Raw genomic sequence first — 16,597 nt, 5'->3', positions numbered from 1 at the left:
CATGCCCACAGACTATGCTAGCCAATGTTCCTTCTGCCATGAGCATGAAGAGTTTAGCTGTTTGGCACTTCCAGTTTCTACACCAAAATTGTGACATGTCTAATTATTGTGGTATGCTTTGAAATATATTCCTTTTTGGTATATATGTCATTTTATACAGTTTAAAAAAGAGCAAGTTACTGCACACAGCCGCCTACATGAGAACAGCCATCAAAGGTCAAAGCCCCTGCTCACTCCAACTCTCCCTCGCCTGAACCAAATCTCAGGAAAGTCGGCTGAAATCTCATCGCAACCTAAATCTTGTCGGACTCTGACAAACTTTGTAAGCTGCCCTCTTGGTATGCCCCTTCTTTATCCTCTCTTGGTTTTTGGGCAAGACTTAACTGGCCACCACTGGGAAACCTCATTCCTTTAATAAGTACCTAATCAAACTCACAACTAATTTAAAACAAAAACACTGTGGCATGTGCCTTAAACTGCAAAGTTATCTACAGTGCATCACTGTGGCTCTAACATCTAAGGATTTATCTAAACTTGCCCTAGATTTGTATTTTCATTGATCCTGGAGTAAGTTCCACAGACACACTTCCTGCTATGTTTTAGCTGCATTTTCTTTCATTTTCCCTACTTTTCTCTCCCTTCTCAAAATTAAAAGGGACCTGCCCTAATTTAGTAATTTCACAGTTTGCATCATCCAAAACCATTCATGATTTTTAATAAATAATAATCAAAGCATTTCCACATTTTTTAGTCAGGGACCTAGTTAGTCCTCACAGGTCAGCTCTTTTTCCTCCCAGTAGCCACTGATTCCCTTATTTACTCTTTAATTATATAACTAAATACCATATTATTACCTCAAGCATGTTCAATGAAGTTTAGTATACATAATTCGTAGCACTATGTGACCTTGGGCAAGTACCTAATCTATATTAGTCTCAGTTTCCTCATCTGTAAAAGAAAATAATAATACCCAAATGTGATTTGGAAGATTGAATGAAATAATACATCTGAAATGTCCATCACTGAGCCTGGGATGGAGAGGTACACAGTCGAAGTTGTTACCATCACAGCCACCATTATTCCCACTGTCTGCCTCAGGTGAGCAATGACTGGGGAGCCTCCCCCACCTCTCTGGGTCCCCAGACCAGCATATCTACAAAAAAAAAAAAAAAAAAGCAGTCTCTTGCCTTTTGTATTCCGTCACCTGGAGGAGTTGAAAGAAAAGGAGTCCAGGCAGCAGTGGGGATCTCAACCCCAATCTATGCTGCTTCCATAGCCCTGCCTGGACACAGCCTGGTGGACTGAGGATTCCAGCAACCCTCAAAAGGTAGGTACTTCCCCCTACCTAGCCCAGATCCCAAGGGATGTCAGCAAATACATCAGCTTATGTTTTGTTTTTTTTTTTTAGCAAAGCCAGGCAATCAATAGGCATCGCTACATCAAGTATATCAGAGATATGGTTGGCGAAACTCTTCTTGTATCCTTTTGTTTTGTTTTCGTGGTTTTGGGTAAGAGGAAATAAAATACAGCTTGAAAAGGCTACTGTAGCATCCAAGCTGATCATCTTTCCCTGTGGTAGGGACTGAATCAAGCTATTTATGATGCCACTGATTTCTTCTTTCAACAGGCCCATCTTGATCCTTAACTGCTGGCCAATGCTCCCTTCCACCCCATAACAGTTCGGCCAATCTTGGTTCTGCCTCAGGTGAGCAATGACTGGGGAGCCTCCCCCACCTCTCTGGCTCCTGCCCTTGCAACCTTTATATAAATACACACTCACACACACACACACACACACACACACACACACACACACACAATAACCACATTTAGAGTGTAAAGACAAACATAGACTTTCAGGAGTTAGGAGGAAAATGCTGGAAGCCAACCCATGCCCACTAGAAGGGATAGAAATTGCTTAAATAGCCAAGATGCCATATTTAGCCAGAAAGGCAACATAACCTACATAGTTAACTTATGCTAAATAAGTTCCATTTCTATATTAAGTATACTGCTGAAACCATCTATTGCCTTAAAATTTTACATGGCCTCCTTGGTCAACGCCTAATTGGGAATCATCTATTTATTTGGAGAGTCCTGCTCTAAATGCCTCCTGATTTAAAATGCCAGAGTAAACCTTCCAGCAAGTTTAGAAGTCCAGAACATAACGGGGAGCATCAGGAAGCACCAAGGCTCCAATACCAGCCAAAAGGTGGCTGGTTGCTTAGAGCTTCCACCCCCGACTAAAACCTTCTAATCCTCAATCTGCACCACTTCTGGCAAAGATTCTCTTCTCAGTCCTGAACGAATGTAATCACTTAGAGAGACCTCTGAAAGTCAGTGTGATCCCAGGTAGTACAGAAGTAAAAAAAAAGCAAAGGCTACCAGCCATATACAGGCTGCATTAAAGCTCACCTTCTAGAGCAAATTACTAAACTTAAATGCCAATTCCCTAATCTGTGAAAGAGAACCATACCCACTCATACTTAACAGGTGGTTGTGAGCATCAAACTATAACAATGGTGAAAGGAACTTAAGAGTTTGTGTTGTTAGTTATCCTTCCCTTTTAAGCCTCAATGAAAGTTTCTCAGGTTGTAGAATTTGGCCTCTAGTGGACAGAGGTGGAGACTGCAAAAAAGACTGACCTAGATTATGTCTGATGCAGTCAATTCAGGATTAACTAATAAACCATCTTAATCAAGTTTCAACATGCATACACTTTGATAAGGTAGCAGAAACCATGAGAAACTAAGTATCCTACAAGGGAGATGTTCTACATTTTAAAATTTACTATCTAGGGTGCTCTCATCTTTAGGTGAACATATATATAAATACAATATGTGTTTTGCGGGAGGGATTAATTTGCTGAGCTGGATTTGTATCACACTATGTCAAATAAATGATAAAATAAATAGTATTCTTCCCATTGTAACACACTTGGAAAAGCAAGAAATTCTGGGCTTGGGACCCTCCACTGTCCCCACAATCCACTTCTGTAAAAATCAAGAAAAACGCATTCTCCTATGGTTCTTAAAAATCACAGACTAAAATATAAAATTAAATAAATAGCCCTATCTAATCACAAGTAGGGAATTTCATATATTTATTCTATATAATATACATATATATTCCATTATTATTTGGAGATAAAAAACAGATCAGCATATTGACTTTAAATCTTTCTTCACTTTTTCTTAATAGATACACTTTGTTACATTTTAAAATGTTGTGTGTTTTGTTAAATGTAGAAACAAGCTATCATCTTTTTACTAAAGTTGATATTTACAAAATGTTCAACTGAAGACAAACTGGTGAGGATTGGACTAATCTAGAAGTTTTCTGTTATTAATCTATATTTGAGACCTCAGAAGAAAAGGAAAACACTGATCCTATTGTCTAGATCTACTTGCAAATTAAGACAATCAATGGCAACCTACAACATACACTTTATAAATATTTCCTGTAACAAGTGTGTGTAAATGTCCCAGTATTTTTCAGAATCACTCACAGATTCTAACTATTCTAACCATCTTTTTTTTTAAATTCTACCTAACATATTTCTAACCTACCTGGGCAAGGCCTAAAGAAAAGTTTTATTTTTCTTTGCTTAACATCCTCTATAATGCATTTCACTTTGTTTTTAATAAGATCTTTAAACTATATTACATTTTAAGTGACTAGTAACTAAAGGAAAAATAACCGTGTTTAGTAACAATCCTTATTTACATATAGATATTTTACAATTTTCAAAGCACTTCCACAAGCCATAATTGAATGGAATCTAACGACAATACTGTAAGGAAGGTATTATCCCTATTTTAACCAATGAGAAAGTCAGAGCTCAGAAAAGTTACATAACTTCCCCGTCGTCACAGAGCTTGTATATAGCAGTGCAGTCATTTGAACTCAGTGCTTCTGGGTCCAAACGCCACTTCAACACCATTTGTTTCCTAAACACACACCAATCTTCATCCTGCAGAGGTAGTTTCACTACAGAAGCTGTTGAACTCTCAGTTAACTGGCAAGTTCTAGTAACCAGAATATTCTATGCTCCAACATACCAGCAGTGATACCATCTAAAACCCTCTGTTATCCATAAACCCTGCTTTCCTGAGACTAAGCTATTCAGTAAAGTGGGATCTGCTTCGCTTCACCCGGTTCACTCTAACCTGGCTAAATTCAATGGACTTTTTATGTGCCACATTAGAAAACCCAAGCCATCACTAAGAAGGTTCTTCAATGTTAATAAGTCAATCCCACCTTCATTTAAGTTTACTGAAATTTCTTGGGCAACAGAACCATACAGTTGCACAGCTATACACTAATGTGCAAGAAATCTCCCTGTCAAGTTTACCTGTGTTGACAAATTACTGATGAAACGTTAAGAATAAAAGCGTATCTCACAGTAGTTCAAGTGAGGATTTCTTTTCTCCCCAAGTTGAGAACTCATCCTAATAAAACCATTTACCTGACTTGGCAAACAGATCTACACTTTGCTACACTTTTCAGTCACCCAAGAACCAGTGTAAATACCACTCAACTTGAAACAGTGGGTATGTTTGTGAATAGGTATAGGAGAAAATGAGTTAGAATGTGTGAAAATTCAATAACAAAATCACCAGCTATTCCCCAATAACTCAGAGGCAATGGAAAGAATGCTAAAAGAAAAGAATGGCCCAATTAGAAGCCACACCTATCAGTACAAAAATTTAACTGAAGTCCATCGATGACTATTACAAAGTAGTCCTTACTTTAACATCCCTACAATTCCTATTCCATCGTCCCTTCCCACCCCAAATAACTAGGTATAGCATACTAATAGCTAGATTTCGATTTCATATCATTCAAACTTATCATCTGAGAATCCTCAGATCCAGAAAAGACAGACAACCTGGAGCTTGAAGTGGGAGAAATTCCTACCTATATTTGGAAAGGAAATGTTCAATAATGAAAATATGGCAAAATCAACAGGGGTAGGACCCAATGATAATGAGCTAAAGAAACTGCGTGTAGATAATGAGGGGTTAGGGACTCATCTATTAATAGTAAAAGAGACTATTAATGAGACCATTACAAAAATAGTATTGTTGCCATTAACGATGATGACGGCTAACAATTATTGTCTCTTACATTAACATTTACTGTCTCCTTACAATAAGCCAATGCTTTACAGATATTCTCACTGTACTTTTAAGGCAGAATTATTCCCACTTTGCAAATGAGCAACTGAGGCTGGGAGAGGCTAAATAACTTGCCCAAGGTCACAAAAGCCTGAAGTCATGGTGAGGAGCTTCAAACCCAGCACTGCAGAGCTCCGGCTCTTAAGCTTCGCGCTATGAACCACACGTTTCCAACTTGAACCCTTCTTGGTGCCCAAACTTCAAATCATGAAAATATGTACAGTAGTCATCACACAAGAGGGCTTCCAGTGTCTGCTTAATGAAATGCATTCCATGCATCCACCACTGAATCCTGCTGTTCGAAAGACTATGGTCATTAACAACTTCCAGGAAGGCAGTTTTTGAGGTGGCAAGTTGAAGCAGATTGGGGAAGAGGAGGTGGCAGTACACCAACACCTCCTAGGGACCACCCTCTTTGAAATCTGATCTAAAGATAAGAAAAGCTTTTTGGTAGATGAAATGTGGGAGGTTTTCCAGTTTAAAATAGGCTTCACTTGTTAGAAAGTTTGGTTTACTGGGTATCAAAACACAGAAGTGAGGGAGAAGAATGGAGAACATCGGAATAATTTTCAACCACAACTTCTTTTATTGAGTTCCTAGAATACTCCAAGCTCTTTCCACTTCGGAACTTCCCATACTCTGTTCCCTCTTCCAAGGTCCTTCTTCTGATAGAAGAGGGTCAGTTCTCCAAACAGGCCTTCCCTGACCATCTTGTCAGAGCAGTCCACTCTCCACTCTATTATCCCCCACCACAAAATCCAGTTTGTTACTTTCATAACACTCTTCTCAATTTGTAATTTTTTCCTTTACTTGTATGTAAACTTACATGTACCATCCTTGCAGGAGGGTAAGCTCCATCAGGAATGAAACTGATTCTCTCTCCTGTGTATACTGAGCACAAGAGTACTAGGTCTCGCACTTAGTTGATGCCAATAATTTTTTTTTAACAAAAAATAAATTTATACAGTTTTATTCAAACTGTCAGCTCTCTTCTTCCCCACCTCCCCATCAAAATAACCTGCATTATTTCTATAAGTTTTATAAGTGACCCATTTGGGACAAGCAATACAATCCTAAATTGTCATTTTGCTATTTTATTTCTCCTATCACCACCACCAACTAGACTGAGACTGTACAGCTATGAGACGAGGAAATGCATCCTGTACTTCACTCCATCTGTGTACTATGCTATTCTGTACAATACAGTGGGTATCCAATAACTAATTTGATTTGAATTATCTTAAGGCCTGCACAAAAAGTGTCCTCTGAGCTCTGACATCATCCTGTCTATATATCTATCATTGTTCTTTATAGTTACTAAGATTATCTCATTGGGAGAGAAGCAAGGATATAAGGAGGAATAAAATCCTGTGTCTGCTTCCTGAATCACAGGCACATCATAAACACAACATATTCAAAAAATATCTGTTGAACCAAACGAGACACGGGGTTGACTGACCAAGGAGTCCTTTAGGAAGAGCTTAATCAAATCGTAACCACGGTCATGTGACCATTCAGGGTCCCCTTGACTGATTCTGCTAATAATTCAACATAAGCAATTTGCTAAAGTTGTTAAGAGATTCCTGAGACTCTTAAAAACAACGCTTCTACTCCAAATACCCCCAGTAACCTTGAGGAAATGGTCCCTATCGGGCAGGGGACTGGAGTGTATTTTCACATCACCCCCCGTCAAGGGCCATACAGAGCTAATAGGCCTTCCCCGTGGGGAAAGCCATTAATTAGGAAAGCTGCCTCAGATGGCCAGACACAACACAGTACCATTTTGACCCCAGCCTTCCCATTTCCTGTACCTCTCCATTTCAACCAAATTCACTCTTCACCCCCCCTCCCCGTCCCCATGCATGCAATATGCAATGCTAACACAGAAATCCCTGGCCCGGAACAAACTGCCTCTCCCAGACGAATGTCGGGATCACTCCCTTACAGGTGGCACAGGCCTGGGCAACCCCCGGCCCCTCCCTGCGCACAGAAACCCTGCAAAAGTTTGGAAACGCTAGTTCCAACAGGACCGCGGGGACCCGAGGTCAAGCCAGGCGTCCAGGTCCGGCTGCGCCCGGGAAGAACCAAGATGGCCCTGCGCGGGGCCCCAATGCGGCGGCGGGAGCCGGGCCGGGGCCCAGGGGCCAAGGGCCGCCGCCTACCTGCGCGCAGAGCGAGGCCCGTCTGCGCGCCCCGGAAACCCGGCCCGGCGGGGCCAGGTGGGCGCCGACCGCCGCGGGGGCGGCCGCGGGGGCGGTCCCGGGCCAGGTGGGCCCCGCGAGCCGGCGGGGAGCCGGACTGGCCGAGCGCGGGTGGAGGCCGCAGCCGGGGCCTGCTGGGCCCGAGCCGGGTTCCAGGCCGGCCCGCAGGCAGCCGGGAGCGGGCTGGGAAGCCGTCGGCGAAGGAGGGCGGGAGGGAAGGAGGCGGGCGGGAGGCTCCGCGGCTTCCTCAGCCCCGTCCGGGGTCGAACGCCGGGACAGGCCGCGACGGCGCCGACGGCCGCGCGGGGGGCCGGGGTCTCGGCGCGGCCGCGTTCCTTACCCTGCATGCTGCTGACGGCCGGGTGGCCCGGCGCGGGGGACCCCACCGGGCCCGGGGTGCCGCTGCCGCTGCCGCCCCCGGACCCGCCGCCGCCGCTGGCGCTCGGAGCCGCCATTGTTGGGAGTGAGGAGCCGAGCGGCGCCGCGGCGGCTGCAATGCAGCAAGCTCGGCCTCTCCACGGCCGAGGGGCGCGGCCGGCCCGCCAGGCCCCGCCCCCGACACGCCCCCGACACGCCCCCAAGCGGAGCCAGCCCCCGGCGCTGGGCAACTGACCCGCGCGGTTCTGGCTGGAGTATCCCACCCGAGCGGCGGGCGGGCTGGCGGGGGTCCTCGACTGAGGCTGCGGACCCCCGGAGCCTGAAGCGTTTTGCGGAATTATGTGTATGCAGTTTGGGAGAAGCTGGGGAGAGAGTTCAGACCTTTCATCATTCCCACAGAAGTCTGTGACCCCAAAAGTTTGAGAACCCCCTTCTTGGAACTTCAGAATGCAATATCAGAATGGCAAAGCTGAAAGGAATTCCTAGATCGTGCTTCTTGTCCATTCTGACACTGCTCTATCAGAGGGGACTTGGTTACAGCTGCGTGTCCAGTCTGGAGCTTCCGTTAGGCCCTGCCAGATACCCCAATCCTCTACATTGCCCTGGAGGGTCGGTCATAAGCTGTGCTTCTCACCCCAAATCTAAAGAATCAGAATCTATATTTTAATAATATCTCAAGGGATTTGTATGCACGTTAAATTAGAGAAGCACTATCTCAAGCACCCAACAATCCCAAGCCTCTCAAAATGTACTGTGTGACCATTTCCCCCAAACACACAACAGCCTCCGGCTCCCCATTGTTCCTAGCCATAATCATTATACATGACATTAAAAAAAAAACTACCCCCACCCCCACCCCACCCCCAAAATCAGGTTTCTTCCAAAAGCAAAAGGTTTTGTTTTTAGGAGGCAGCAGCTAGGGTTTTGTGGACCAACAGAAATGTAATTGGGGAGCTGAGACAAGGGTTTCTGAGCATAGGTATAATCCCTATAATTGAATGACCTTTACTGCATCCAGAGTTGTCTATACCATGGAGGTGGATATTCCTTTCCTTTTGGAAGCATTATGTATCTCTACCAGGATCTCCTTGAAATTCTTTCCACCCAATTCTTACATGATGCTGGAATCTCCCCATAGCCTGTTGGAAACGTGTTCCAGGTTAAAATTTCCTTGTCTTCTTGCTCCAAACCCCAACTTGGGCCATCACCTTAATTGCTCAGATCCTAACAGTGCTTAGCAGTAGTTTATGGGAAGTGAACTAGAGAGGCAATATAGCCAAATTAAGGTGAGAGCAGGTAGGTGCACCGAAGTGGAGAGCCTGATGCCTTCCGATCTGTCAGAACTCTCCTTCGAGGGCTAGGCTGACTGTGCAATATCTCCAATTCTGGGTCTGTATAAACATCACCAAACCCCCTTCTGAGGATCAGTAGCCCATCTGCTCTTGATGATCCTACAGCATACTGAGAGTGGTGTCCTTGAAAAAGAATCTTACCAGAGACCAAAAGGCAAGGTACCCATCTGGACTGCAGCCGAGAAAATGTTAGATATTCCATCTTCATTTTCTGCAGAATGCTCCTGGGAAGAGAAACAGCAAATGACAAAGGAAAGGAAAGGCTGTGGCTCCCTAACACTCTTTGCTTTTAAAATTTTCTTTTCTTTGGGGTTTATATGTTAATGCTGGGAGGAGTTAGTATCAAAAAACATGCAAAAGATGAGAGGTTACCAGGAGTAGGGAATGGGGAATTAGTGCTTAATGGGTACAGAGTCTCTGTTTGGGATGATAAAAAATTTGGGAACTAAGGCGATGTGATGGTGGCTCAGCGGCAGAATTCTTGCCTGCCATGTCAGAGGGCTGAGTTCAATTCCCAGTGCCTGCCCTTGCAAAAAAAAAAAAAAAGAAAGAAGGAGAGAAAATACAAAAAATAGAAAATGTGGGAACTAGAAAGTGGGGATGGTTGTGCAACATTGTGAATGTAATTACTTCCACCGTACACTTAAAAGTGGTTAAATTTCATCACACACACACACTCCAGAAAAGAAAAAGAAAACAAACTTCCAGTGGTTAAAAAATACAAATTCTGGGGCGGGCCGCGGTGGCTCAGCGGGCAAAGTGCTTGCCTGCTATGCCGGAGGACCTCGGTTCGATTCCCGGCCCCACCCCATGTAACAAAAACGGAGAAACAGAATACAATAAAACAAGAAAATGTTTAAAAATGTTTCCCTTTCTTCCTTCCTTCCTTCCTTCTATCCTTCCTTCCTTCTCTCTGTCTTTCCTTTAAAAAAAAAAAAAAAAAAAAAAAATACAAATTCTGAAAAATAGAAAAAACTCTCCACAATACAACAGCTTTGCATGTGGCTTTGCTTGGCCACCTTTACATAGTAGGAAAGACATCAACAGTTCCCTAGTTTGCTAGCAAATGTCCCAGATGTAGTGTCCTGTATTCACCATGCTCTAGATGCTAAACACCAAACAAATTCTGTTGGAGCAATTTCTGACACTTTATTTCAGTACCTGCCATGAGGGCTCCCACCTGGTTCCTATAACAGAAACATCGCTGCTGGGTCTGTAGGTGCCATCTCATTTGTTTCCAGTTCCTTAAAGATTGTAGTGCTGCCAAGAAATGGTTTGGAGGAGTTTTAGTTTCCCCATCCCCCAAAACATCATTAGCACCTGTGCTGGTTTGAAAGGATTTATGTACCCTTGAAAAGTCATGTTTTAATCCTAATCAATCTTCTGGAAGCAACCATTTCTTTTAATCCCTATCCAATAACATAGGCTGGAAACTTGATTAGGTTATCTCCATGGAGATATGATCAATCAAGTGTGGGTATTAAACTTGATTAGATGGAAATGTGTCTCTACCCATTCTAGGTGTGTCTTGATTACTTTACTGGACTCCTTTAAAAGAGGAAGAATTTTGGGGAAAGATTCAGAATGACATAGCCACAAGAAGCAGAGTTCACCAGCCACCGACCTTTGGAGATGAAGGAGAACTCCCCCGGAGGAGCTTCATGAAACAAGAAGCCTGGAGAGGAAGCGAGCAGACATTGCCATGTTCACCATGTTCCTTTCCAGCTGAGAGAGAAACCCTGAACATCATCGGCCTTCTTAAACTAAGCTATCTTTCCCTCTTAGATCGGACATTTCTATAGACTTGCTTTAATTTGGACATTTCCATGGACTAAAAACTGGAAACCTACAAGTTATTAAATTTCCCTTTATAAAAGCCATTCTGTTTCTGGTATGTTGCATTCTGGCAGCTAGCAAACTAGAACAGCTTCCCACCTCCATCCTTTGATATGGACAATTGATACATTCACAGTCTTATATACAGTGCTGCAAGTCCCCTTTTCAAATTTTATACACACGCACATATTTCTTTAATAGAAATTCTAGAAGCAATATTAAAGATTAGGAAACTACTAGCAAATAAAAATTTTTTAAATATACATTTTCTACTATTGCTTTAGGTCATGTATAGGTCACATTATGATTGGTCAAAAGGAGCTTATTCAAGTAATAAAAATATTTTTTAAAAATGAATGTAAATGAGAAAATCATATGACAAATAAACCCATCGGAAAACATTCCACATAGCAAATTCATTAAGGAACATCAAATTAAAATAGCAATATATAAATACTTAGGCTTTGTTTAATAATACCTGATGCTGGTAGATTTGTGATAAAACTGATGTAGACTTGCTTTGTTGCTGTCGTTGTAAACTGGTGGGGCTCTTTTGTAAATCTGTTTGGCAACGATTTCAAGGGGCATAAAAATGACCACAATCTTTAAGCCAATATTCTCCAAATATAATGATAGGAAAACTGTAAATGTGTTTGCATGACAACCTCAGACAATCTCTACACAAAAATCTTGCCCATTTCAAAAGGTAGTTGAGTATTATTGGATTAAGGACACCAACCAGTCTTCCTGGATTCAAATCCTAGCTATGTGACTTGAGTATCATTCTGTGCCTCAATTTCCATTTCTGTAAAATAAGGATAATAACCGTGCCTACCTTTAAAAAAAAAAATAGTGCCTTTGAGTATTAAACGGGTTAAAGTGCTCACAAGAGTGTCTGACATCCAGTAAGCGCTATATAAATGTATCTATTATTTTTATCATCAGCATCACACCCAATTAATGTGAAATCCTTTCTTCCAGTTGCTCAGATCAAAATCAGAGGGCTCATTCTTTATTCTTCATTCTATTATACCTTATATTCAATCTATGATTAAATCCTCCTGACTGTACCTTTAAAATAGATTGCGAATAAAATGTATCATGAATAAAACTACTTCTCACCCATTTCAGGTCTACTACCCTAGTCCAAGCCCCCCTCAACCCTCCTCTGGGTGCTGGCATGACCTCCCAGCTGACTCCCTTGCTTCTGTCCCGACCTCTAGGGTCTGGTCTCAACACAAGTCCCAGAGAGGTCTTCAAACTAGAAATCAGATCACTGCTCCTTGACTCAAAGAGGTCTGGTGGTTCCCTGCCTGGCATCAGCCCACTTCTAACAGAGCCTAGAGGAAGGGACCCCTTTGACCTTTCTGCCTCCATCTCCTGCTGCTCTCCTTCTCACTCGTTGCTTTTTAGCCATACTGTATTCACAACTGTTCCCCCAACACGCTCCCACCCCAGCCTTTCCGCTGTTGGGAATACACTAATCTCCCGTCTACACAACCCAGGGGACTTTTATCTGTTATGGTTGACTTCCCAGCACGTACAACTGGGCCTGGGGTTAATAGTTGAAAATGTTGTAAGTGTCTGACAACAGGGAAATGTTTACATAAATATGGTGCAAACTCATGATTTTGTAGCCATTTAAAAATTATAAACCTTTAAACCCTATGAATGAATGAAGAGGAGAAAATGTCCTCAACAAGATACACATAAAATTGTTAATAAATTCCAAAATACGTGTGCTGGTTTGAATCCGTTATGTACCCCCAGAAAATCCCTGTTCTTTTAATCCATCTCTGTGGATGCAGATTGGGTGGGACCTTTTGATTAGGTTGTTTCCATGGAGATACGATCCTGCCCATTTAAGGTAGGTCTTAATCCTCTTACTGGAGTCCTTTAAGAGAGACATTTTAGAGACAGCTATGGAAATCAAAAGAACACAGATACTTGGAGACAGAAAATGTCCCGGGAGATGCTAAACTAAGGGATGTAATCCATAGTTTGCCCTGGAGAAGCTAAAAGAGGACCCACAGGCGATTAGAGAAATGCCCCAGAGATGCCAAGAGAAGACCTGCAGGACACAGAGAGGAAGCCACTGGAATCAGAAGCTGAAGGCAATGAACTTGGAGCAAGGACCAGCAGACGCCAGCCACGTGCCTTTCCAACTGACAGAGGTGTTTCAAATGCCCCTGGCTTTCTTCAGAATCCAGGTATCATGTTGTTGATGCCTTAATTGAGACATTTTCATGGCCTTAGAATTGTACATTTGTAACCTAATAAATCACCTTTGTAAAAGGTGATTTGTAAAATCCTTTCCTGGTATATTGCATTCCAGTAGCTTTAGCAAAACAAAACAATATGAAATAAAGTAATTACCCCCGCTCACCCAAAGATGTCAAGAAAAATTAATGTTAGCAGGCTTGGTAATTTGCAACCTGCCTACCACAATGACTTTTAGTGATTTTGGCTACTACCCTGCTGTTATTTAAGCAAAACTGTTGTTAAACGTTTAAAGGCTTTTTCATCTTCTATAATAATATCATCCAGGCATTTATTAAATAGGTATATTAGTGATAAAAATGAGTCTGAAGGAGCAATAACTTTGGATTATACTTTGATCTGATAAAACTCTTGTGATTACTTATCTGAAAAAGGCAATAAAAATAGGAAAAATTTATCTTCATAATTATGAAGGCCATGAGCTACAAATTTTATTATCTTGGAGAAAAACATTGTGCTGGTTTGAATCTGTCATGTACTCAAGAAAGGCCATGCTCTTTAATCCTCATTCAGTATCTCTGGGCAGGATCTTTCTGGTTGTTTCTATGGAGATATGACCCACCCAATTGCAAGTGGTAACTTTTGAATAGATGGTTTCCATGGAGATGTGTCTCCACCCATTCAAGGTAGGGCCACTTACCAGAGCCCTTTAAAAGGGAACCATTTTGGAAAGTGCCAACAGAGTCACCACAGCCAGAGACCTTTGGAGACAAAAGAAAATGCCCCCGGAGAAGCCATTGAAGAAGCTGGGAGAGAAAGCTAGCAGATATCACCATGTGCCTTTCCAGCTGACAGAGGTGTTTCAGATGGCATTAGCTTTTCTTGAGTGAAGGCAACCTCTTGTTGGTACCTTAATTTGGACATTTTTATAGACTTGCCTTAATTGGGACATTTTTATGGCCTTAGAACTGTAAACTTGCAACTTAATAAATTCTCTTTATAAAAGTCATTCCATTTCTGGTATATTGTATTCTGACAGCTTCACAAACTAAATCAACCACTTATATAATTAAAAGTAAAAAAAAAAAAAAAACTTAATTTTAAACTAAGTAAATATAAGCTGTGATTAGAATTATGTAAACTAGTGGTTCTGAACCCATTGAAATCACCAATGGACGTTTTGATGATTTTTGTAAATTTTGAAGGCCAGGTCTCTCTCCCCCCAGGGAATCTGCTTTTGTAGGTCTTAATGGAGTTTAGGCTTCTGTGTTGAGCTTAGTGGCAATTTCTATATACAACTAGGGATAAGAACCACTAATGCTAATGCAATATGGCTGCATATGGGCAAAAATTAGAATGGACCATGATCTTTGTAAAGTGATGAAACTGTGAGCTTTAAAAAATTTTTTAAATGTCCATATTTTTCTTATGCATTTTGGCTTGAGGTTTAAAGTGAATTGTGTATTGGGTACAGAGCTCCTGTTTGGGGTGATGGAAGAGTTTTGGTAATGGATGGTGGTGATGGTAGTGGAGTATTGCTAATGTATACACCACTGAATTGTATACTTGAAAGTGGCTAAAATGGGAAACATTATTTGTATATATGTGACCACAATACATTTTTTTAAATATTTAAATTTCAGTTAAAAAAATAAGTTGTGTACCCTATCCAATATTATTGACAGCCTCTTCCAACATGTAAAAGTTAGATTGGGCATAGCCCAAATACCCCTAAAGAGTGGGAGAAAGATCAAAGGTGATGGTGGAGTTACACAGAGAAAGTCCAGTTTAACAAATGAGTATGAGGCTGAATCATTATACTGATATTTCTTTTAGTCTCCAATATCTTAGAGCATCTAGAAGTAAAAACCTAAAATTGTGGAATGTAACCCATACCAAACTCTGAAATCTTCTACAACTAATTGTTGGATGTGCTTTGAAATTTGTTGCTTTTTTGTATATATGCTGTTTTTCACAAAAAGGAAAAAAAGTTGATTGTGATGCTAAATGCACAGTCCTATGATGATAACCATTGATTGTACACTTTGGATGATGACATGGTGTGGGAATATATAATATATATAGCAATAAAAAATTTAAAAATAAATTTAAAAAGTTGTGAGAACCTTGCTTAGTGTTTAGTAACAATAATACTAGCAGGTATAACCTTGGGAGAGGAAAAGGTAATTAGGCAACACATATCAAGAGGCAGCAATTCACATTAATGAGAGATCCTGAGACAATCCCCAGTGGGTCTGAAACTCCTGGCTCTAACCTATAATAGTTTTGCCTCCCCAATGCAGTGGTAGGGATTAACAGATTAAGGGTATTGTTATGAACAAGGTACGCCAAAAATCAGTGTCCTGTCCTGAGAGGGGGCTGAACTTCAAAGAAGAAACAGTAATGTCTGCACATCTCCTGCTTAGAGAGTGCTTGTTGGGGGAATCTTGCTAGCTTTTTGATAAGTATGTCTCAGGGGTTAGTTAAGATGACATTTTTCAGTGTACTTCCCAAATAAAACAAAAGTGTATTATGACTGGATTTCATGTTAGGACCCCGATTTAGGCCCCTGGGAAAGTAATAAGGAGACTCAGAAATCCCTGTTGACCAGAACGGTCACCAGATATCTCATTTTCAGGCTCAGCAGTTGGCACTGGGCAAAACTTATCTGCCATCTACTCCCAAATTCCTGAGAGTTTTTGGACCAGGACATCTCCTGACTGAGGCTGTCTCTTCAGTCAAAGGACTGCAAGCTGTGCCGGGTTCTGGATGTTGTCTGAGCATTGCATTTTATTGGACATGAAGGAGACATGGAAAGTTTTGACCAGTTATTTCATAAAGGAATCAAAGTTCAGTCTAGTTCAGATAAAAGGAGATACTGCTAATTGTGGCAGGACCCGTGACTATTAAATATCATGCATCCATATCAAGATTTATAGATAAATGTTCATCACTTGATTCATAAGAGTAAAAATAAAGGAAGCAATGTAAATATCAAGAAATAGGGAAAGAGTTAAATAAAAGATGGAATCATAATATGATTGGAAAATAATGCTCTCATTTAAAAAGTCATGTCTTTGACAAACATTTTAATGTGATGTTTTTATAAAGAACGATATTTCCAAAGGGAAATACTTTGCTCTAAGTCACTACAACCAAGTGAAATTTAATATTGATATCATTAACTATACAAACACATCCAAATAGATTCGAGAGAATATGAGACTATTCTGCCAGAATTACATCCATATCTTGTCTTCATGTACATTCTGTATTACACTGATCTAACAACACTTTTTCTTAGAAACAAAATGAAACTAAAATGGGAAAAAGAGAACAGTGGTTGTCTCTGAAGGGGTAGGGGCAGGTACTGACTAGGATGGGACAAGAGGGAACTTTCTGGAGATGGCAGTCATATTCCATACCTAGG

At 41.4% G+C, this 16,597-nt stretch overlaps 1 protein-coding gene and 1 long non-coding RNA gene across 3 annotated transcripts in view; both read right to left on the bottom strand.

Annotated features, from left to right (window-relative positions):
• Window positions 1–7,836, bottom strand: part of MAP2K4 (mitogen-activated protein kinase kinase 4) — a 168,483-nt gene extending 160,647 nt beyond the window's left edge. For both annotated transcript variants that reach the window (XM_077166020.1, XM_077166019.1), the window contains exon 1: window positions 7,722–7,836. In XM_077166020.1, the coding sequence (XP_077022135.1) occupies window positions 7,722–7,836 (115 nt within the window). The remainder of the gene's footprint in view (window positions 1–7,721) is intronic.
• A 1,415-nt stretch (window positions 7,837–9,251) lies between these two features.
• LOC143686095 (uncharacterized) overlaps window positions 9,252–16,597 on the bottom strand; it is a 52,677-nt gene continuing 45,331 nt past the window's right edge. Inside the window, exons 2-3 of the long non-coding RNA XR_013176896.1 lie at window positions 10,292–10,371; window positions 9,252–9,335 (exon numbers count right to left, since the gene is read on the bottom strand). This is a non-coding gene — a long non-coding RNA (uncharacterized LOC143686095). The remainder of the gene's footprint in view (window positions 9,336–10,291; window positions 10,372–16,597) is intronic.

The sequence above is a fragment of the Tamandua tetradactyla genome, chromosome 6 (assembly GCF_023851605.1).
Source record: "Tamandua tetradactyla isolate mTamTet1 chromosome 6, mTamTet1.pri, whole genome shotgun sequence".
Lineage (NCBI taxonomy): Eukaryota > Metazoa > Chordata > Mammalia > Pilosa > Myrmecophagidae > Tamandua > Tamandua tetradactyla.
The sequence above is the reverse complement of the archived record's forward strand: the minus strand, read 5'-3'. Positions and strand labels throughout refer to the sequence as shown.